The following is a 24,743-nucleotide window of genomic DNA, read 5'->3' as shown; positions in this document are numbered from 1 at the left end:
TTTTAATTTGACTACTTTCGGACACATCACACATAAAGGTAAGAAAAGAAAAACTTTGAACGCTAGGAATAAGCTGTTACCCAGTGCCTTGCGGCTGGACTTTATCAAAATCATCGTTCGTGAAATTCGGCATTCATGAATGCCGGCATTCATGAATGGCGGCATTCATGAATGAACGCCGGCATTCGGCGTTCATTTTCGGCAGCAGTGGTTGTGGCCTAAAGTACGGTCCTAACCGTTGTCTGAATTCTTGCGCAGATTACGTAGCATCTGAGCTCAAGGAACAGCACAGCGACAGCACCCACTATCAAGACGGACACGTGTGCAGCTGGCTACCATTGCATCGTGACGACTGCGTGCGGTGGATACCGGCGAAGACAAGCCTTCTTAAGCGGCTGGCTCTGGGCGGCGTTCTTCATTTCGGCAGCAATGGTTGTGGCCTAAAGTACGGTCCTAACCATTGTCTGAATTCTTGCGCAGATTACGTAGCATCTGAGCTCAAGGAACAGCACAGCGACAGCACCCACTATCAAGACGGACACGTGTGCAGCTGGCTACCATTGCATCGTGACGACTGCGTGCGGTGGATACCGGCGAAGACAAGCCTTCTTAAGCGGCTGGCTCTGGGCGGCATTCTTCATTTCGGCAGCAGTGGTTGTGGCCTAAAGTACGGTCCTAACCGTTGTCTGAATTCTTGCGCAGATTACGTAGCATCTGAGCTCAAGGAACAGCACAGCGACAGCACCCACTATCAAGACGGACACGTGTGCAGCTGGCTACCATTGCATCGTGACGACTGCGTGCGGTGGATACCGGCGAAGACAAGCCTTCTTAAGCGGCTGGCTCTGGGCGGCATTCTTCATTTCGGCAGCAGTGGTTGTGGCCTAAAGTACGGTCCTAACCGTTGTCTGAATTCTTGCGCAGATTACGTAGCATCTGAGCTCAAGGAACAGCACAGCGACAGCACCCACTATCAAGACGGACACGTGTGCAGCTGGCTACCATTGCATCGTGACGACTGCGTGCGGTGGATACCGGCGAAGACAAGCCTTCTTAAGCGGCTGGCTCTGGGCGGCATTCTTCATTTCGGCAGCAGTGGTTGTGGCCTAAAGTACGGTCCTAACCGTTGTCTGAATTCTTGCGCAGATTACGTAGCATCTGAGCTCAAGGAACAGCACAGCGACAGCACCCACTATCAAGACGGACACGTGTGCAGCTGGCTACCATTGCATCGTGACGACTGCGTGCGGTGGATACCGGCGAAGACAAGCCTTCTTAAGCGGCTGGCTCTGGGCGGCATTCTTCATTTCGGCAGCAGTGGTTGTGGCCTAAAGTACGGTCCTAACCGTTGTCTGAATTCTTGCGCAGATTACGTAGCATCTGAGCTCAAGGAACAGCACAGCGACAGCACCCACTATCAAGACGGACACGTGTGCAGCTGGCTACCATTGCATCGTGACGACTGCGTGCGGTGGATACCGGCGAAGACAAGCCTTCTTAAGCGGCTGGCTCTGGGCGGCATTCTTCATTTCGGCAGCAGTGGTTGTGGCCTAAAGTACGGTCCTAACCGTTGTCTGAATTCTTGCGCAGATTACGTAGCATCTGAGCTCAAGGAACAGCACAGCGACAGCACCCACTATCAAGACGGACACGTGTGCAGCTGGCTACCATTGCATCGTGACGACTGCGTGCGGTGGATACCGGCGAAGACAAGCCTTCTTAAGCGGCTGGCTCTGGGCGGCATTCTTCATTTCGGCAGCAGTGGTTGTGGCCTAAAGTACGGTCCTAACCGTTGTCTGAATTCTTGCGCAGATTACGTAGCATCTGAGCTCAAGGAACAGCACAGCGACAGCACCCACTATCAAGACGGACACGTGTGCAGCTGGCTACCATTGCATCGTGACGACTGCGTGCGGTGGATACCGGCGAAGACAAGCCTTCTTAAGCGGCTGGCTCTGGGCGGCATTCTTCATTTCGGCAGCAGTGGTTGTGGCCTAAAGTACGGTCCTAACCGTTGTCTGAATTCTTGCGCAGATTACGTAGCATCTGAGCTCAAGGAACAGCACAGCGACAGCACCCACTATCAAGACGGACACGTGTGCAGCTGGCTACCATTGCATCGTGACGACTGCGTGCGGTGGATACCGGCGAAGACAAGCCTTCTTAAGCGGCTGGCTCTGGGCGGCATTCTTCATTTCGGCAGCAGTGGTTGTGGCCTAAAGTACGGTCCTAACCGTTGTCTGAATTCTTGCGCAGATTACGTAGCATCTGAGCTCAAGGAACAGCACAGCGACAGCACCCACTATCAAGACGGACACGTGTGCAGCTGGCTACCATTGCATCGTGACGACTGCGTGCGGTGGATACCGGCGAAGACAAGCCTTCTTAATCGGCTGGCTCTGGGCGGCATTCTTCATTTCGGCAGCAGTGGTTGTGGCCTAAAGTACGGTCCTAACCGTTGTCTGAATTCTTGCGCAGATTACGTAGCATCTGAGCTCAAGGAACAGCACAGCGACAGCACCCACTATCAAGACGGACACGTGTGCAGCTGGCTACCATTGCATCGTGACGACTGCGTGCGGTGGATACCGGCGAAGACAAGCCTTCTTAAGCGGCTGGCTCTGGGCGGCATTCTTCATTTCGGCAGCAGTGGTTGTGGCCTAAAGTACGGTCCTAACCGTTGTCTGAATTCTTGCGCAGATTACGTGCCATCTGAGCTCAAGGAACAGCACAGCGACAGCACCCACTATCAAGACGGACACGTGTGCAGCTGGCTACCATTGCATCGTGACGACTGCGTGCGGTGGATACCGGCGAAGACAAGCCTTCTTAAGCGGCTGGCTCTGGGCGGCATTCTTCATTTCGGCAGCAGTGGTTGTGGCCTAAAGTACGGTCCTAACCGTTGTCTGAATTCTTGCGCAGATTACGTAGCATCTGAGCTCAAGGAACAGCACAGCGACAGCACCCACTATCAAGACGGACACGTGTGCAGCTGGCTACCATTGCATCGTGACGACTGCGTGCGGTGGATACCGGCGAAGACAAGCCTTCTTAAGCGGCTGGCTCTGGGCGGCGTTCTTCATTTCGGCAGCAGTGGTTGTGGCCTAAAGTACGGTCCTAACCGTTGTCTGAATTCTTGCGCAGATTACGTAGCATCTGAGCTCAAGGAACAGCACAGCGACAGCACCCACTATCAAGACGGACACGTGTGCAGCTGACTACCATTGCATCGTGACGACTGCGTGCGGTGGATACCGGCGAAGACAAGCCTTCTTAAGCGGCTGCCTCTGGGCGGCATTCTTCATTTCGGCAGCAGTGGTTGTGGCCTAAAGTACGGTCCTAACCGTTGTCTGAATTCTTGCGCAGGTTAGTGCGTTAGTAATTTTTTCATAGTCCTTCACAAATACCCTCTTTGCCACCACCACTGCTGCCTTTTCGCTGTGTGTTTTACTGCTTGTGTTTAGTGCTCTGTGTGTTAAACCGCGATGCCGACTAACGCTGAGCTGGCAAAGGAAATCGAAGTACTCCGTTCTGAAGTCGCAGAGATGCGCCAAAGCCTGATAGCTTTTAACGACTTGTACGAATCTGTTAAATCAAGGAATGACAGTCTTGTGCAAGAAAACAAATCCCTGAGGGATGAGAACAAGTCCCTCGTGGATAGTAACAAGAACCTTACGCAAAGAGTTGGTGACCTAGAGCAGTACTCGCGGCAAAACAATGTGGAAATTAAGGGCATCCCAAAAACAGACCGAGAAAACTGCCTGTCAATTGTACAGGTCTTGGGCGAAAAGATCGGCTGTCCTGTGGCTGCTGCTGATAGAGATATTGTTCACCGCGTACCCGCTAAACAGGGAACCAACATCATAGCACGATTCTGCTCAAGGACAAAAAAGGCTGACTTTGCATCCAAAGCACGAAAGGCCCGACTCACTACGACCGCTATTGGGCTCTCGCATAAGCCACCGACATCTATTTTTGTCAACGATCATCTAACACCGGAAAATAAGCGACTTTTTGCGCAGGCGCTTGAACTTAAGAAATCTAAAGGTTGGAAATTTCTGTGGACCGACAACTGCGCTATCAAGGCCAGAAAGTCGGAAGACAGTCGTGTGCACCGAATTTCCTCTGTGACTGATCTAACTATCTTCACGTAATCACCTGTCGTTTTCTTAGCACGCTCTGATCTTCACAATTCATCATGGATGAGTCTGTTTTTTCACTTGATCAAACTAATTCTTTGCTGAAACACAAGCAGCCCTCGTTATCTTTAGTACATCTTAACATCCGCAGCATTCGTAGGCACCACGATGATCTTATCACGTTTCTTTCCATTCTGGACCACGCTTTCTCTTTCATTTGCCTGTCTGAGACGTGGTTGTCGTCACATGACGGAAATTTATATGGTATTCCCGGTTATACTTCCGAATACTGCCATCGCGGAGGACATCGCAGTGGCGGTTCGGCCATATTAGTAAATTCAAGACTGTCAAATAAACGCCATCTTGACCTCACTTTGTGCACCTCTCTCTGCGAATCTGTTTGGTTGGAAGTAGATCAAAGTAACTTACAATCAAGCAGTAACTTGTTGCCGACCAATCGTAATATTATAATTGCGTCCGTCTATCGCTCACCTTCGTCTTCTTATATTGAGTTCTGCAGAGAATTCGAGCAGTTACTGAACAAGGTAATTGACGAGAACAAGGATATTATAATTTGCGGTGACATTAACATCAATATAATTGACCCTAACAGTCAGTCATGCTCCGAGTACGTTAGCACTTTTCTTAGCTGTGGATTTTCTTCGCTAATTCATACTCCAACTCGGTGTGAACAAGGTGGTTCTAGCACTTTAATAGATCATATCCTTTCCAGCTTACCTACTGATAATACCACGGCCAGTGTATTGAACTATGATATAACAGATCATTATCCCATATTTTTTGCGCAGGCTCCGTAACATCTAGTCTATCTAGAAAAAACACCAGGTCATTCTTTGATTCAGATAAATTCATTCACCTCATCCGTGCGACTGACTGGACTGACGTGTTTCAGGAGCAATGCGCAGAAAAATCTTTTGCATCTTTTTCTGCGAAGATATCAGAGTGTACTAACTTATGCATAACTAACTTCACCATGACGCGCTGGTTCAGTACACCAAGAAAGCCTTGGATTAGCAACAGTTTAATGCGGTCCATAGTAAAAAAAGACAACCTTCGCAAGAAGCTCAAAGCTCAGCCATTTAATAACACATTGCGTTCACGATTCAAAGCATATTCAAATGCACTTGCAGCCACCCTAAAATGTGCTAAGCGTAATTACTACGAAAACAAGATTAGACAAAATGGAAACGACACCAGACGAAACTGGCAAGTTATTAAAGAATTTTTAAATGCTTATACCACCGATAATGGCATATCATGCGTCAGCTACAACTCAGTTAATTTAACCGACCCTAAGGACATCGCAAACGCTTTCAGTAACCATTTTAGCACTCTAGATGATCTACAGCATGAACCACCGTTACCTAGTTTACCACGCAGTCCCTATTCATTTTACTTATACCCTACAGCTTCACTAGAAGTTTGTAGTATCATAACATCTCTCAAAACAACTGGTCCTGGCCTTGATCTCATCCGACCGTCGAACATTAAGCTTGTGCATAAAGAAATTTCACCGGTACTTGCCGACGTTATAAATAAATTATTTAAAGATGGTGTCTTTCCCAAAAGCCTCAAAATGGGTAAGGTAATCCCAATTTTTAGAAAAGTTAATCGTGAGTGTTTGAATAATTATCGTCCTATTTGTATTTTGTCTGTTTTTAGCAAGGTAATTGAAAAACTTATTCACAAACGTTTAACTAATTACTTATCCAAATTTAAGCTATTATCTCCTTATCAATTTGGTTTTAGAGAGCATTTGTCAACTGAACTTGCACTTATTACGTTTACTGACAAAGTTAAATTAGCTATAGACGAAGGCCTATTAGTCGGTGCTCTCTTTATTGATTTCACTAAAGCGTTCGATACAATTAATCACCTCATCCTCCTACACAAACTAGAATCTTATGGCATTTCTGGCCCGCCTTTGCAGTTAATTCGTGACTACCTAACAGACCGACCACAAATAGTCCAAGTGAATAGTTCCTTCTCTTCACCTCAAATTATTAATAGAGGCGTCCCTCAGGGATCAATACTTGGGCCATTGTTATTTTTATTGTTCATTAATGATTTGCCTCAAATATTAACGCATGCTCACTGCCTTCTCTATGCTGATGACACAACCATTTTCGTATCCGACAAAAATTCCGCCACACTACTAAACAAACTAAACAATGATCTCGCTAATGTGCATGCATGGTGCCTGAAAAACACATAATACATGAATCCATCGAAGACAACATTTATGGTATTTCATTCCCCTCAAACATTATTCATAGATTCCTTAGTTGTATCACTTAACAATCACATAATTACAAGATCTGGGTCAACCAAATTTCTCGGCATTATCTTAGATGAACACTTAAAATACAACCGCCATGCCCAATCTCTTGTTCAAAGAATTTCTTTTGGCATTCACGTTATTATCAAATCGCGCTCTTTTTTTCAGCCAAGCATTATCTTGTCTTTGTATTACGCGTATATTCACAGTCATCTTTCATATTGCCTGTCGTCATGGGGTAATACATACTTCACTCATCTCCACGAACTAGAAGCTTTACAAAAGCAAGCGGTACGATTGATGACATTCAACCTTTTACATCTCACTCTGCTCCCATTTTTCGTTCCCTAAACCTTCACCCCTTGCGCATGCTACTCAATCATAAGCTGTTGCTAATAATGTTCCGCCTCATAAATACGGAGTTAGCTATTGAAAGTTTTACCCGTACTGACCTCACTAATATTAATAACACAAGGTTTTCCGCACGTCGCAATTTGCTCCTTCCTAAAATTCGAACTAACTATGGGAAACTTACTGTCATGTTTTCAGGTATATCATTGTGGAATTCGATTCCGTCCGATATCAAATCATGTGCATTTGAAGCCTTCAAGCGTAAAACTAAGGCATATTATATTAACTCATTACAGAACTCCTAGTATTTTTATTGTGCGATGTAAACGTTATTAAATATATTTGTATTGCACTGTTCCTAATTTTCTTTTTATATTTTTAATTGTTTTTTCTGTCCCTATCAATTACATTACAGCATTGCTTGTTCCCCATGCTACCACCACCTAGTTTCGTATTAAAACGCTGTTTTTTTTCTTCCCGATGAAGACTTTTCTGTGTTGCATGTTCTACATACTACAACCACATTTTTGTACTCAAAGCTCTGTTTCTTCTTTTTTTATCCTGTTTTTTTTTTCCTTTTTGTTTGTTTTGTTTTTGTTTTCGCTGACAAACACAACCTTTGTATGATATGTAGCCTGCTACTGTTGCCACAATTGTATTAACCCCCATTTGTTTCCTGTTTAGGTCCCCCCGACAGTTTTTACTTCGGGACCTCCGATTTTGCAATTATACTTCACCTGTTATATTTTTTGTACTACTGATGAAAATAAATTCAACTTCAACTTCAAATATATACTGCATGCGAAAAGGTGCACAGGGGCGCTGGCTAGATATACACTAGCGTCACTTGCCTTCACTATAATCGATGGGATGAAAGCGCTACCATCTTCAGTTGGCGCAGAGCTCTCGTCAGACTGCTAGAGAAATGAGGGAGGGGGAAGGGGGCAAAAAGCAATAATCATCCAAATACTTCCGGCACATTCTGACTGTCGTTGTTCTACAACTGGAGCATACAGTGGAAACGAAAAGTGAGCGCTTACGTATGGGATCTCAGACATGGGTCCAGCGAACACCTTGATCTTCAAATCAGTTTCCGTCTTCTTTCGCCCAGGAAAAACTATCAAGAAAGAATAAAATTTAGTTTTATTTCCGGCTCCAATTATCCACCCCACAGCGCACAGTCCGTCGATCGTCACTGTTGTAAAAAACAAAAACAAAAAAAAAAACAACGTCAAAAGCATGCTAAAATCATTGCGACACAAAGAGCAGTTAAGGGCTCGTACAAGCTTGTAGAACGAGGCGGCGTTGACAAGTGCCCAGAATCTCGAATCAGCGGCCCAACGTACGCGCATCAGGTTGTATATAGTCACGATCTTTCGTTCACATTCGGTCTACTTCACATTCATTTACGCTAGCCGATTAGCTCGCTATAGCCCCTATACTAATAAATTACAAGAAAAACTTGCGCAACGACAGTATGCCAATCACTGAATCATGAAGTTCTCAGACGCACAAACGCACGCGTGCTGGAGCATAAACTTTAAAAAAAAATCGACGACCGCAGTTATTACTGTCGTCGTTTCGGCACTGAAGTATATGAGTTGCGTTTTCTAACAAGCGGCCGCGACACCGGCGGAAGGAGACGGTCAATCCTCCGTCGCCTTGCAAAACGCTGTATGAACTTACTCCTTTACAAAGTTTCTTAGTCTGCGTGTATGATACGGCCCGCGCAGAGTAGACCAAGTGTCTCCTGCCGTGGACGTTTTTCTATAAAGGAATTCAAATGCATTCCATCACTATATATGAATCTGTTCAAGAGGGGGGACAACGCGAGCTCGAATTACGCAATGTCGCTGCGCTGTCACATTTTGCGAGCGGCGCTGTCTTCTGCGACAATAGAATGCGAATGTGGTGTCTTCAATTTCAAGCGTCTCACTGCAGAAGGTGCCCAAAGCGCAGAAGCTTCTGCGAAGCTGCCGCGGCAACCTTTATCTTTTCACGCTGTTCTGTTTTCACGAGCTCCACAGGCCGCGCCCGCGCATCCAGTAAAAGTGGGCGTCACACCAAAGCATGAATGTCAAGCAAGAGTTACAGTGGACATCTATCTACACAAAGGGGGGCCCGATCGAGAAGTAATATAAGCGTGAATAACATGAATAGGTGGCCGCAATCGCCCCATTCATGCAAAAAAAAAAAGAAAGAAAAATGGGCTTTGCTCCGAAGTCGTGCATGCGGCGCGTTATTTATAACGCCAAATAGCTAGAAGAAAGTAGCTCCTGACACGGTTGGGTATTCCAAAGAGGGATAAAAGAAAATACAGCAACGATGTTCATGTGTGGAGCTTTCTGGCTTGCTGACAAGACAGAACTTATCGCTACCTCCATGTGGCCCAGTACGGACATATCTCCGCAATGGCGCAATAGCAGCGCTACAAGGCAAACTAGCAATCGTATTGCCAAACCTTTCGAATACGGTTGCGCTAAATAAGTAAATATTTGTGCACTATCTATGTAAACAAGCAAAGTAAGTGTTGGTAGGATCATAACAAGTGACCGTAAAGGGCTGAAGCCCGAGACACTATTCGCACAGCATTTCGTACGTTAGAGCGGTGTATAAGAACATACGCTAGCGAATGCTGATTGCGAAGCACACGGCCAATGACAAACGGCTCTTACGAAGGAAAAGCTTCGCGAATTGGGCCTCTGATTGAGAGCGCTTTCGTTTGTCCCTACACCGAATGGCCACGGCGCTCCGCCTTACGAAACGATCTTGTACATTAGGGTCTTTGTGAAACAAGGACCATATTTTGTAAGGAGTCTCTTTGATTCTATTCGTCTCGTATCATCCGTCGCTCCAAGTGGCCAATCCGCGTGATAAGGTCGGCGTGGCGGCGCACGGGTCAATTACGAAGGACAACATGTATAATAAAAAAAAGGATTATAAAATCTGACCTCAGGCAACAGATTTGTCGACGTCTATTTTACGGATATCGCATACTATCGATTAAGCGCCCGTACTATCCACATCCGTGTACAGGTAGGTCATACGTTCTGACGTTGTTACCTGTAAAGACTGCAGTGGACGATGCTCAAAACGTGCCACCATCGGTAAACCAATTTCATCTATGTATAGAGGTCAGTCGCTGGGAAGCAAAAATAAACGGGTCACCCTCTCGGGCCATCCTGGAACCATAAAGGATCAGAATGTAAGTGATAAACAAATATTTTCTTTTCTCTCTCCTTCTTTCTGTCATATGTAAGCGACCGTCCGCACTGATGTTGACAAAGTTAGTCGGACTGCCGGCGTCGTGACCCAGTTAATTATATCAATCGTCGATACACCATCGTCGTCATCGTGCTGCCATGCCGTCTACCAAAACATGTCGACGATGATTTGTGCCGCCATCATCAAACACCGTTATAGACATCAGCAGTATATTTCGGAAATGAGCGGCCAGTCGCGCGGCAATCTTGCGTGTATACGCGGGCTTCTCTCACGCTCGGAAAAACACTTCTATGTATCACGTATTAAGCAACAGAAAGCTGTAACGGGAGTTCTTCATGTTGCTCTACAATTTTCTCATTTACATTTTTCATCTAATTATAATATTTGAGAAGTTGATTTATTAAGACTAATTACGTAATTAGGCGGAATGCAAAAATAATCTGAGTATCTCCAAGCGATGGCAAACAACATTACCTTGGTTCTGTCCAGCTATATGCGTGGCATTTGAATATTTTTAAAGTTCGGCTCGTGAAACACCCTGTATACACAGTAACAGTAGGAAGAAGCGCACTCGTATTTCGTCATATAGCAGATTCCCATACGCGGCCAATAGCAGCCGCGTCCCTTGACCCTTTTTGACCCTTTTCGCGGAGCAGTTTGTTCTAGAGAAACGAGATGGCGCACGAATACGAAACCATTACCGCTTCTACCTTGCTTCTGTGCGATCGACTGTCGGAAATGCAACTGAGTTTTCGCTAACGCACTGTGCTCCATTCATGCTGGATTGAATCATGTGGAGTGAAGGCATGTGCAGTAGTTGGCTGCCAAAATAGTGACTGGCATATTAAGGAAGGTAATAAATATGTGGGGCCAAGTTCGCGGACCGCTGCTGAAACTGTCCGTACGTGTTTCCAGCACATCGAGATGTACGGCTTTCCTCGAAGATACAGAAATTTGCTCATCCGCCAGCGTTGTATCGCTAACCTTCAAAGAAAGGGCTTCAGCACCGGTACGTCGGCAAGAGTGAGTACCCCTCGTAAACAATGATAAAGGGAGTAGCGCCGCTTCCTGTCATAACAGGTTTCACGCACAGTATCTACACACATCTATTCCAACTGGCACGGAAACTTACGCCCACTCTTTCGCCAACGTGTCAAGAATAAGTGAATGGGCGCACACTTGAATATATGCGCACTATATACGCACAACAAATGACGGTATACTGCACCAATAGCACACGAATGGTTGAAGCTGAATGTTTCGTGACGGTCCACAAGAGTAAGCGAGTTACGAGCGAGTCTTTGCTACAACGTATTACAAAGTACGTACATAACAGCTACGTTTCATCTCTTGTGCGCCTCAAGAACACATCTAACTGAACTGAGCACACCCGCGAGCGATTAGGCAGAAAATAATCAGATAGTTGCCGCACCGAGGAACTTCACTGAGTCAGAAACTGACAAGCCACTGCTTCAAAATATTTGCCAAATAAACAACGAACAGCAAAACACGCTAACCCAGATTCAATTCATGAGCGAAAAGTTTGGATAGCTTGGAATACATATTTAGCCCCGCTTTTAGAGCAAGCACCATATACGCTGCTCGCGCCGTTTGGACGTAGCTTAATCAGCTCCGAAAGCGCTTTTGCATTTCTCTGAAGCTGTGGCCAAAGCTTCGTGTCGTCCACCCAATCACTGTCTACGATATCTCCCGAAACAGAGGTTTGCTAAGCCGCACCGGCTTCATAGATATCCATTGTAAACACGGAGGCAGTTGAGGCAAGCAATGGACGCGTCACCACGTGATCAAACATGGCAGCGCCCAAGGGATCACTGCGAAAAGGGTCAATAGCACCAGGAAAAGAGTGAGGAGAATGCTTCAGTTGAAATGAGAGTGTTTGAGAAAAAGGTGACTACGCGCTCCGCTTGCGGGCACCACGTGCCTAACATGACTGCAAAATTTGGCTGAGATGTTCATAGCAACGTACGCTATTTGTGGACTGTGTTTTTTTCACCAAGCCCGAGCGGTGGTTCGGGACCCTTTTAAAGGAGCTTTTACTCGCCGTAGGAGAGTACTTCTCGAATATGTAGATTGCTTTACCTGCTTTTCGAGCGAAGCTTGTATGCGCTAGTCTGCGCCGGCGATGTAACGCTAAATAAGCTGCTCTCAGAGCTGCACAGGTGACCAGCACGCGCTCCTGCCACTGCTCCCACGTTCGTCGTCATCTGCTTCCACAGCTGGCTGCGTTGCCGCTAATCATTCGTGCGTAGAATTTCACTTCTCTTCTGCCGTCGTAATGAGGAGGCCGCGTTTACGGGGGTATGAGCCATTGCTTAAGGGGGTATGAGCCATTCATTGTCTTACGTAACGGAAAGATTTAAGTTTGAAGAAATATCATGGAAATCCATCCAGAATGAACGCTCTCGGGAAAGGGCTCGTCGTCAACACGATTCTAGCGTGAGGGCTTTCGAAGCCCAGGTGAAACGTCAGCGAAGAGCCGCCGACCCCGAGTTGCGGGAGCGCTATGTTGAGGCCAAACGTCAGCGACGCCTTGCCCTCCAGGAACCCGACAACGGTGATGCACGCCTCGGCAACGCTAGCGCCAACTTCCCCGCTGAGACGGCCAGGTTTCAATGCGAGTTTCTCAACCAGAACTTCGGAGCCAGCTGCAGTGCGTGTGACCGATTGTGGTTCGAGAACAACGTGATACTCGTCAGTGCAATTGGTTCGGGGGAACAACGAAGAAACACACGACAAGCTCCGCTTACCCTTATTTCCTCGACCGGAGAAGGGCTACTAATTTTATTTAATTGTCTTTCTTCTATTTACTTGTGTTCACTTGCCAATATAAAGCGTTTTTAAATTGTTCGCTTGTGTTTGCCTTGTGTGATAACTTACCGTTCCCACTCCTGCTACAGCCCTTAATATGGCTGCAGTACATGTAAATAAAACAAATAGAAATAAATAATATAGGGGCGCGAAGTAAAATTCGTCGAAACCCTTAAATTTGGTAAAACACTGACGAGATTATAGGCGTATTACCGAGAGGGGGGGGAGGGCGAGGAGGGCAAGGGGAGCGCTTACCTCCTCGCCCACTTTTGACATTGAGGGGCGGGGAGGAAAGTATGCCATTGGCTCCATCCCCATTTTTCAAAACTGCCAGTGAGGCTGCACGTTGGCAAGCCCAACAAAACAGCTGAGGCCAAGACACGTAGGTAGTGCTTTTGTATTACGTATCTCCCGCTCTCCGCATCTCCTGGCAGTGAATATTATCTTTCGTGCCTCGCCACGACGCGCCTTGCACGCCTGCGTTGCCGATTTGGCTGCCGATGAACGGTTCCCGCGAATACAATTTTTAGGCTCGCGCCGTTTACATCATTCCGAGTTCCTTGGGGCCATCTAACCAACTTCTAAAACACAAAAGCCGCGCTGGTAAATTATTATAAATTGCGGGTCCCTAATCGTTCGCCATCTGTGATTGGTAATCACCTCTATTAATTATAACGTAACACTTTTCCAACAATAAAGGGAGACAGACAGATTCGGAGGCTTCGCGGCCTCCTCCTCCACACACACACACACACACTTCGGAACTAGTCGGTACGCCACCGGACGATATTAAACCTTTAACTGGTAATATCGGCAGCTTAATAATATCGTTGACCTAAAAAAAAGCGTCTGCAAAAACTAGACAAATCCAAATATTAGTATGTGCCTTTCAATTTACCTTTATTTATGTACCTGCTCAACAGTGGTATTCAATAAAACGTCGAGCGTGAGCAGCAGCAGATGTATTGCTCACAAAACCTGAAGGCTTCGTCGTTATCTTCTTAGCGCACGTGGTGGTCATATTCTCGCCAATGCGATTTTTTTTTTTCTTCCTTTTTTAAGCAAGCTCTTATTTCTTAACTCCATAAAGGTACATCTCACGAACACGCATTGACCTTGCAAAAGCAAGTGCCAGAGACCAGTTTTGAACCCTACATTTACCTTTCACCACTTGGTCAACAATAATTTTGACCTTCTGTATCTCGCTTAGTTTTTAGAGAAACCATTTAATATTTCAATTGGTATGTATCTGAGCAAAGTAAAGGAGAACTAAAGCAATGAAACCATTCTAGGTCATGTCTTTCTTATCTGGCCAGTTAAAGGGTTAACCTCTAAGAACGCCTAGAGTAACGGATTTCACGGAAAAAAGAAGAAACGAGACACTATTTGTCCAACATAAAAGTGCAAAATATCCTTGTTTACAGCGTTTTCCAGTGAATCACTGTTTTCCACTTGAACTTCCGGAAGCCTTAACTCATCATATTTTACTGTGGGCTGTGGTTTTCTAATTCATCGACAATGTGTCGAATTTTTTTTCCTATGGCAGTTAATTGACCGGGATTCGATTCAATGTCCCCTGCCAGTAAGAACATTTTGAAGACAATGTGGGCCGATGCCGCAGGTATAAGTTCAGTCTAAAACAGTTCCAGCAGAACCCATGTAACGATGACTGTAGATGTTAATTAGACTGACATTCAAGCAATGGTAGTATCCGCGCAAACGAGAAGGCCCATGAGGCTTCGCGAGTTCTACTTTTCTACCACTCCACCTTACGGTCGTCTGCACCTTCTGCAACCGCGCCGTCCAACTCAGCCGGATTCCCACGAGCCTGGTTAAGTACAGCGCACCCTTAAGAAGCAACGACAGAGGTACCTGCGAGAAGGTGTACCTCCGAAATGCAACCCACTGCCTCCTGGCTTACCCCGTGCCGAACAGGTGCTTCTGTTGCGGCTGCAGTCTGGCTTTCCCCCATGCCAAGCGTGCTAGAAACGCGGCGCACTTTACGAGAGATGTCTGGCCGAGGCAAGACAGCAAGATGTGTGCGCTGACGAAGACGCAGTACATGGCGCCAACCCCATCTGCGGCCACACTTGCCCGAACAGCAAGCAACCCGTGTTTTCAATTCAAAAAGATGGGAGCACTTGGATCCGCGCCATGCCTTTGAAAGATTTTGTGCAGACGTCTTACACCAATGTACGACTTTTTTTTTTTTTTTTTTTTTTTTTTTCAGTCTGGCAAATCGAAGAGCGATCATTCTCGCCACTCGTCTTATCCCTTTTAAATGCGGTCTTTAAGGGCGGTGCTCTTCGCCGTTGCTGCAGGGAAAAAAATAATTTCCGCGTAAATTAGCGTCTGATGCGTCGGATGGATTAGCGGCCTATACGCGTCATACGCTATTCTCGAACACAGCATGTTGTAGCTGGGACAGTCCTTTTTTTTTCTTCCCCTGATATCTCGGCTCACGTAGTTTGCAGCTAGTGTACGTTTACTAGCAGAATAGTATGCTATATATAAAATTCCATATTCTTACGAGAATTTAATTTTAAATTTAAGATAGCGCCCTTAAGCACAGTGCTTGAAAGAGGGAGCCTCGCATTTCAGAAGTAAAATAGCGATCACGACGACGGTAAGTCGCTGCTCACACGTGTTGTGCTTATGAGCAGGTGAGCGCGGTTCATTTTCCCGCTTAGGAGTTACGAGCGGAAGACATCGTCCACGGACAGGGAGAGCTCTGGAGGTTGAATTTCCAGTGCCCCGCTTGCGAGATGACACTGTACCAATATTTTTCCTTGGGTGCGCGCGCGTCATACCTTTCAAAGCCAGAACACAGCCGACGCGAAACCGTGAACGGAAGCCTGCGAAAATCTTCACTTGGGCCTTCAAAAACATGTGGCAACGTACAAAGCGCAGCAGAAAGAGTCATGTTTCTTAACTCCTTAGGAACTGAATGTGCGCCTCCAAATAACCTTGCTGCCAATGTGCAGGTCGCACCTCGGGCCCGCGAAGGCTAGGCGATATAGTCGGCCGGCGGGCCTCGACGTGGCCAACGTCATATCACGTGAGGCTCAGGCCATACAATGGTTCGAAGGACGTGTTCCTATTACACCGGTTGTAGAACCTGCTCCTCGCAGCGCACTTACCACTCCTGACACATCTCGTATTAGATAAAAGAGCCATTTCATAGAAAATATATTTAATTAATCAATGTCCGGTGCTACCATACATCTGCGACGGTGTCGCCTTCTGTTTCCTCCTCCGGCGGCTCTGGGCTTGCCGTTGCCGGAAGCCTGATTCATCGGCGAAATAATGCCGGGCACCTCGTTCCTCTTGGACAATGCTGGTGACGCACAGCTGTCGTCAGCTTTCAAGGCCGCCCCGGGCAGCCGCCCCATGGAAGTGGGGCGGCTGCCGCGGAGTTCTTGTTCCTCAACGCAGCGGCCCCAGGTGGATGGCTCGGCCACGTGAGTCGTCGTGGTCGCCAACGGCAGCTTGTTCGACATTGCCAGTAAATGCGGCAAGTGCATGCGTCTCGCTGACGTCTTGTTCTCCTTTCGCGATATCCTCGGGTTCTGGTCCCTAGGCCGGTATGGTCCCAAGCCACCTTTGGTGGCGCCCATGGCAGCGACGGCGAGCCGTTTACTGCCTCCTCGGCGGCTCCGGGAGCGCGAGGACGTTTGATGCCATACGAAGGATCTGGACCGGCCAAACGGTGGCGGTGGAATGGGTGGATATCCGGGAGTAGTCATGTGCCAGCTGGCAGCTGCAGCAGCGGCGGCTCCCTTGGAGACGGCAGGTATGTACCGGTCCGCCATGCACCCATTCCACTCAAACTGCAATGTCTTGTCCGTTTTTGCCTGCGCGCTGGGCCCACCCTCTCCGGCACCCCCTCCACTGAAGGGAGACTTTAAGCCCTGGATAAAGTCAAGCATGGGCTTCAATTGACGATGCGTTTCTGAATACTGGGGTTAATTGTAGTTAACACAACTGAAGTGTCCGTTCCGCTCAAGCCACTGTGTGCACCGCGGTGTGTTGCGCACGCAGACTCTCAGCGAAAACGCTTCCCTGGCAGGGTGCGTCCACTTAGCTTCATTGTTTTTGCAGCCAAACGCACTGCGCGTCGCTCGCCTCTATGGAGACCTTCTAACCCTCCACGTGTGGGCCGCACGTGCGCGGTCGATATCGTGAAAGCACGGCGGCGGCGGCATGAATGCGCCTCGAATGGCTATATAATTGCTATCGCAATAAAAGAAGAAAACAATACACAGTATCCGTAAAGTCATTTTAACTATTTCCCTACCATGGGGAAAATAGGTATTTTTGTAGCTTACGGCAGTTTTTTTTTTTTTTTTTTTTCTGAAGGAACTACTGCACTAAATATTTGATGTAATACATAAAAAAGCAGAATGAATGCGCTTTTCACGCATGAAAGTTTTATTAACGAGATGTATGTCATAAATAGATATAAATTGCCAAAATCAAGATTGTGGAATGAAATTAAACAAAGTTTGTAAAGACACGCTTGTATTACAAAGAAAAAAAAACGTTACGAAAATTATGAGACATACAAAATGTATTGCCGTCTAATAGGCACCGTCACCGAAAAAAAATCAAACTCTTTCCTTGAACAGGTATTACGCTACAAAAATTTAACTGCAAGCACTACAGTTGGGCGTCGTTTGGGTCGTCGTCGCTTTCAGACTCAAAGTCCGACGAAAAGTCAGCGTCCTCCGACTCGCTGCTATTCGATGCATCGATAAGATCAGCCGCAGAAGCAGCGGAATCGCGATATCTGCATGCGACCTCCCGACGCGCGCGCGCTGCATGCTTCCAGAGCCGGACATTTTTGTTTTTGTTGTTGCCTCAAAACATGGCTCCTACCCACGAGGGGGATTGGCCACACTGGATAGATCGAAACGTACACCCAACAACGTACAAAAGGCTTTGACAATGCTTCGTTGTTATGCTATTCTAGGGACCTTAGTTATGCTTTGACGATCGAGAAACTTCGGAGCGCGTTTAAAGATCACCGCCTGGCGGGAAAAAAAAAAAAGCGATCTGCTTAGAAAACAAAAATGTAGTTTCTCCTTCTTCACGTCCGATGGCGCAGTGTGTCCGTGAGCGGCGCCGAATATCTCGAAAGCGGCGTTTCAAACCATCGATAGCGGGCTAACGACGCCCAATGGGCGCGGCACGGAAAGAGTTAAGAAACTTCAATATCGCGAAACACTTGAACTTTTGCTGTTTTACGTGCATTTTCTTCTGAGCGTCGACGAACGGTGCGCTATTATTATGTATATATACATGTCGTAATTAAAGCCAGTGATAACCGTATCACAAGAATAATTATTTAGAATTTTATGAACAAAACTCGTCTAAATTTGAATAGCCTGTCGAAGCACACGGATTATGGATTTCTTCAAACGTCGTGCTATATCACTGCGAGCTCGCATTATTCGCCGTTATTTCATTCCGTTCGAAAATACTAGATCTTAGCGGCATTTCTAAACAGCATGATAACGTAAGGTAATTTACTATTCAGGGAATAACATTAGTTTGTCTAACTTTACGCCTATATCGCTTTCAGCTGCGACAAAGCGTAAACACAGTATTGCGCAGTCGTAAATAACGCAGACAACTCGGTTCTTGCATGATGAAAAAATATGGGAAGCGGTGTACTCTTGTTGGCGATTTGCGCACTTAATAGGCCGGCGACCAGTATAGCACGCGCACACACTCTTATAATATTGACTCTTTTCGTGGCGCTCCCGTGGGCGCTGCCATGTATGATCACGTAGTGACGCGTCCATTGCGTGCCTCAGCTGCCTCCGTTGCCTCCGCATTTACAATGCAAGCGCGTGACGCCGGTGCGGCGCAGCAAACCTCCGTTTCGACGCATATCGTAGACGGTGGCTTTGAGCACGATATGGCGCTTTGACCACAGCTTTAGAGGACATGTAAGTGATTTCAAAGCTCATTACGCTTTGTCCAAACGGCGCTAGCAGCGTAAACAGTGCTTGTACTAAAAGCTTGGCTAGAAATGTATTCCAAGCTGTCCAAACTTTCCGCTTATGAATTAAATCAGGATCACTGTGCTCATTCTTTATTTGGCAAACATTTTGAAGCAGCGGCTTGTCATGTTTTAGACTCAGTAAAGTTCCTCGTTTCCTCGGTGCGGCCACCATTTTATTGTTTATTTTCAGCCTAATCGCTCACGGATGTGCTCTGCTGCGATAGATTTGTTCTTGCGGCGTACAAAGCTTCGAATGTAAATGTTCTGTACTTTGTGGTAGCTTGTAGCAAAGACGTATTATCGCTAGTCCCTCGCTTACTCTGTGGACCGTCACGAAACGTTCAACTACCAACAATAGTGTCTTATTGTCGGTGTTGTCGCCGACACTCATGCTTCGGCACATTGATTCAAGTGAGCGCCCATTCACTTATTATTGATACGTTGGCGATAGGGTGGGTGTAGGTTTGCGTGCGAGTAGGGGTGGATGTGTGTAGATAACGTGCGAGAAACTTACTATGCCAGTAAGTGGCGTTACTTCCTTTTGTAACGAGCGGTACTCACTCTTAAGTGCCGACGTTCCGGAGTTGAAATCCTTTCTTTGGAGGTTAGCTATACAGCTCAGGCGGATGAATTATCTTTTTTGATCCTCGAGGAAAGGCGTGCATCGCGAAGGGTGGCAATACAGGCAGTCCTTATGTAGTAGCGGCGACACAGTTTGATTCCATTCTTTAATATGTGAATCACTATTTTTGCAGCGAACTACCGCACACCTCTTCCCTTTTTCGTTACACATTTTGCAGCACGAACTGGGCATAGTGCATTAGCGAACACCCAGTTTGCATTTCCGACAGCTGATCGCGCAGTAGCAAGGCTGAAGCAGTAATGGTTTCGTATTCATGCGCATTCGCTGAGGCAACGTATGGCGCGCCGCCGACAGCGCCATCTCATTCCTCTAGAGGAAACTGCTCCGCGAAAAGAGTCAATACAGGGTGTCCCAGCTATCACGCAGCACGATTTAAAAAAAGAGGAACGGCGTTACGCGAAGCAAACCTAGTGCGTATTGTTTCCAGGACAGTGGAGTAGCCATCAGTAATTTTTTAGTTACTGAAATTTAATTAGGTAATTGTAATTAATTATCTAACTCGAGAATTCCTGTCCTAATTATCAAAGTGTCAATCATAAAATTGTAGAGCAACATGAAAAACTCCCGATACAGCTTTCTGTTGCTCAATACGTGCTGCATAAAAGTGTGTTTCTAAGCGTGAAAGAAGCCCGCGAATACATGCAGAATTGCCGCGCGACTGACCGCTATATATATATATATATATATATATATATATAACGCCCCTTTTCTTTATTATTTTCTACATTTATGTTTCAACCACAGCTAGTTTCCCCGATGCTGTCCTTGGCATCGTTGTCTGTCGGTTTTAAATGGGCATGATTAACAAAAATCAAGGCCCTCGGTTTCCCTTCTCTCTCGTTCACATATATACCGGGTATTTCAGCGAACACTTTCAAACATTTTTAAAAAGGTCGCCTGTGGCAGATAGCACAATTCTAGTTCATGAGCAGTTCTACTCGAAGAGGCGGAGATTACTTGCACAAAAAATTGAAATGCATCATCGACTAATTAACGAAAATTCACTAATTAAGTTTTTAGCTGAATACCCTATGGCCCAATATTGCAATTTACAAATTCTAGTCGCGGAGTTCGCAAGGCGGATCCACTTGGAACGAATTCTCAGGATGCCACCAGTTTCGAGATATTAATTCCCGAACTTCACGGAGATATGCATTTGCGTTCCAGTTAATTTCTTAACAAAATGTCGTTTTATGCAATGAAACTCAAAAGTCATATGGGAATGTCCTGCCATTCGACCCCATCTAATCCAACTACCCCAATCACAGCTGCGATCGAGCGCTGGAGCTGCAGGCCAGGAAAACGCCCTGGAATACCCTGGAATAAGGGTTTTGTACCCCTAGCTACAAATAAAATTTGATCATCATCGTCAACTAGAATCTTAATCTCAACTATTCTAAAACCTCAAGAATGTCAAAATCAAATATACGCGCTATATTTAACTAAACGAGTTCTGCGGAATTAAGTAGATGAAGTTTCTCAGGAAAATTAGCATATGTTCCTGTCGACTGTCTGGCTGTCGCAATGCCATCTGCTAAAGTTTCCTGGTTAACATTAGCATAGACCCATCGCGGTGGCCGCATTCCGACGAGGGCGGACAACAAAAACGACCATGCACTTATATATAGGTTATGCGCGTGATAATGAAACCCAGGTAGTCGAAAATATATGAAATATTAATTGATTTGTGTGGTTTGACGTCCTAAAGCAAAGATTAGGGCTTACGAGAAACGCCGTAATTTGACCACCCGGAGTTCTTTGACGCGCACCTAAATACAAGTACACCGGCGTTCTTGCATTTCGCTTCCCATCGAAATGGAGCCGCCGCAGCCAGGTGTCGAGCCCGCTACCTAAACACTGATTCACCACGGCGGCTAAGCAAGCATAAAGACAAGGACGTCATAGGGGTCATTAAATGTGTTTTAACACAAATGTAGCATTAATATCCCTGTATCTCTTCACATCCTTAGCCCCTCTCGCTTATGAATCGCACGTTTTAATTATGGGAGACAGGTGGATTCCCTTTTGGCCTTCCGTGGCTTACTTTTCTGCTGGCTTCATAGAGACATAACAAACCACGGTGTAATACGCAAAAAGAAAATTGTTTATTTAACACTATAAATGTCGCGGCACTGTCTTGGAACCGTTATTTGAGGAAATTGTCCCGTCCCAGGGTTACACGAGGGTTTGTAAAACATGACGGCCCCACCACGCACCACTAGTGCACGGCCCGCGCGCTGCTGGATCTGCATACGTCCAGTTAACCACGCGCTTAATACCAGTCGCTAGTTGAGGCACACGACCCCGGACGATATGCCCAGGTCAACGTGGTCGCTGTGCCAGGTTAGTGTGAAGTGAGGGTGTGGCGTCGAATACATTCAATGCTGCACTCAGAGAGATTCATATGGACGTGCAGGTGGCGCAATTTCAGCAGAAGCAAGGCAATTTGCCGTCCACTTGCTCTTCACGGAAAACCCCGGCGAATTTCGTGCATCCCGGGATGCCACTGACATATTCCACCACGTCGTCGTCCGTCCACCTTTCGGATCATCTACTGGCACAGCCGATGGCTCCAGCAGCTTGTCACTGCCTGCTTCCCAGGCGCAGACGTCAGGGTTCGGCTCCGGTGCAGTCGACGCTGCGTTCGCGGCAGGAATCCGAGTTGGGGGCAGCTCGTGTTCGAAGCTGGACTTACCGGCCGCAGCTGACGTAGCCGCCGCATCCCGATTTGGAGCGAGGTCGTCGACAGCCGGCGCATCATTCTTGCTGTCGAATGCCGGACGAAAATTCGGAACCACCAGTCCGGGCCGCACGTGACGGGTAGCTTGCTTGTCCGCACTCCGGAGAGTTTGGTTCCCCCAAACCGATCGAGAATGGTTCGGTCGACTCTTGCACGACGTGTCCGGCAATGACGTGCGTCATGACGCCCGCCTGGGGCGCCAGTACGGGTACGGGGTCGAAGAGCTCCGACAGGCTCCATTCGTTCACCGGAGGCAGGGAGGCGAGCGAGCGCTCCGCGCTTCCGCGACACCCCGAGCAAAACCTACATCGCCATACGCTACGCCTGCGTCCCGATGTTCGACGGGTCCCTGTGCGCACCGTCGTGAAGGTTTCTTTGCGCTGGGAGCGACAGTCATCTTCGCTCCGCCGTCGGCTACCCATCGCACTTCCTTTTGCTGTACGCGGCCCAAGCAATGGCGTCGTTGCCTTGTCGAGTTTTTTGAAGTGAGCCCGGCAGCGGTAGGGTTTACGGAGCTAACCACCCGGATGTACAATTTGCTGATGATGTCACTGTCGCGTGGTCGCGTGCGGTGGTTATTGTTTCGAGTGTATTGTTTCGAGGTTATTAGTCACTAACTCGTCCAACTGTCGATTCCACGAACCTCTAGTCTGAATTTTAACTGTCACCGGACAGACACTTCCGCCATCCCCGCCTTCGCGTCAAGTTACAACGTTTTCGCGAGATGGCTCCGCATATAGCGTATAGCATGGCCATTTGCTAGACGTTGCACTGTGTTAGGCTGCAGTATATACTACGTTTGTGCGCACAAACTATACACGACACAACCTGAACGTTGTATCAAAATGCTGCGGCAACGACGTTGCGATACCAATCTGCGGAGCGACGACCCCCGTAAAGCAATCTAAGCTTTATGACCTATAGCCTGCCCCCGACAGACGCACTAAGTATCCTGGTTTGTTTTGTCCGGAACACTGTACGGATGCCGTAGACGTACGCTCGAGACCCTCGAGATGTCGTCGTTATTACTCCTTTCGCGGCGTGTCCATTAAGAATACCGATTCCCGCGACGACGTCTTAAAGCAAGCGACGTGACGAAGGATGACAAAAAGAAGCGCCGGCCAGAAAGGCTTCGCCGATGCTGAACAGAAACGACGGCATTTCGTGAAAGTAAATAGCATGATGACTCATGTAAAGTTGGGCCATACGACACTTGTTATAAAACACACGCGCACACGAACGAACGCACGCACACACAACGCGCATGCACATACACACATACAATGAAATCAACACCCGCTGCAACGACGGTATCCGGGAAATACCATTGGCTGTATAAGTGAGCGACGAAATTGATCTATTTGCCTATTTACGCTATACACAAAGAAGATGAATTAGAGTAAACGACAACGCGTCATTACAGTGGAGCCCGATCATACGGGCTTTCCGTATACCATGCGATGCGCGCTTTTCACTGAGCTACGGCGGATGCTATCCTACCACAGACTTTCCATGGGAATCGCGAAACGCTGATTCGCAGAGGCTGGACCAACATTTCTAAATCGGCACGAAACCCTCATAAAAGCACCGCACAATACGTTTAAGGCAAGAAATTCCGCGAAAAGAACGCTTTACTTCACAGGCGCGCAAGGTTGAAGCGGACAATAGTGGCACAGTATATAAGGAGCAACGTGAGGAGGCAGCACCGCAAGGATAAAATCCTGCGCCCGGCTACACGCAACACCCACACAATTTGAAGCTGTTGTAAAGGCTCTCAAAGCTGCAAGATGCGCACAGCCAATTCTCGGGGCGACGCAATATAGTTCGGCTGGTTACTAAAACTTCCATCCATGACGTCACGGCGAACTGGTGCGGGAACTTTAAGCCGCGGCGTCGCCACCCGTATTGCGTGTTTGCGTATTTTCTGACTAATGAGAAGCCACACGGTTAAGGGGTTCCTGCGGTATTGGAAAAACGCGATTTATCTAGCCCAACTCAACCTACTTTCTTATATTTAGCGTCACTTCAATACTGTCAGCAAGTTAACCGATCGGCAAGTCATTTCGATGCGTTAAACTTATTTCTTTCTACAAAGAACACGGCGTATTTATAGTGGCTTGACCATTGCATAGCGACACGTCGCTTTAATGCTACGCAACGACGCGCAAGATATAGTAGTGCGTTGCACCTGCAGCGCAATGATGAGTAAGAGCGCCACAGTCCTCCTTCCTCGGTCTACTTCAGCAAAGGGTTCAGAAGTCACGGTCGGTTACGCCGACAGTGGTTTGAGAAGCACGGCCACAAGACTGTAGAGTCGAGACGAATCTGAATGCCTTTGGCGAGATAGTCCTTCGCCTTTCATGGAAATGACGTCCGCCTCGTTTCTTCTGCGGCACGGATCGAAGGTCATGTTTTATCCAAAGCAAAGCGAAGCAGCTGGCGCTTAACGTCCTGCAAGCAGGAGTGGGGTGCAGGTGCGAGGGCTAAGAAAACAGGCGGCACGGTCG

At 47.2% G+C, this 24,743-nt stretch overlaps 1 protein-coding gene across 1 annotated transcript in view; it reads right to left on the bottom strand.

Moving 5' to 3' along the window:
* LOC119462217 (protein PTHB1) overlaps positions 1-24,743 on the bottom strand; it is an 82,437-nt gene that overhangs the window by 41,735 nt on the left and 15,959 nt on the right. The window contains exons 11-12 of the mRNA XM_049667532.1: positions 7,830-7,906; positions 7,641-7,706 (exon numbers count right to left, since the gene is read on the bottom strand). Coding sequence (XP_049523489.1) covers positions 7,641-7,706; positions 7,830-7,906 — 143 coding nt within the window. The remainder of the gene's footprint in view (positions 1-7,640; positions 7,707-7,829; positions 7,907-24,743) is intronic.

Source organism: Dermacentor silvarum, chromosome 1 (assembly GCF_013339745.2).
Source record: "Dermacentor silvarum isolate Dsil-2018 chromosome 1, BIME_Dsil_1.4, whole genome shotgun sequence".
Lineage (NCBI taxonomy): Eukaryota > Metazoa > Arthropoda > Arachnida > Ixodida > Ixodidae > Dermacentor > Dermacentor silvarum.
The sequence above is the reverse complement of the archived record's forward strand: the minus strand, read 5'-3'. Positions and strand labels throughout refer to the sequence as shown.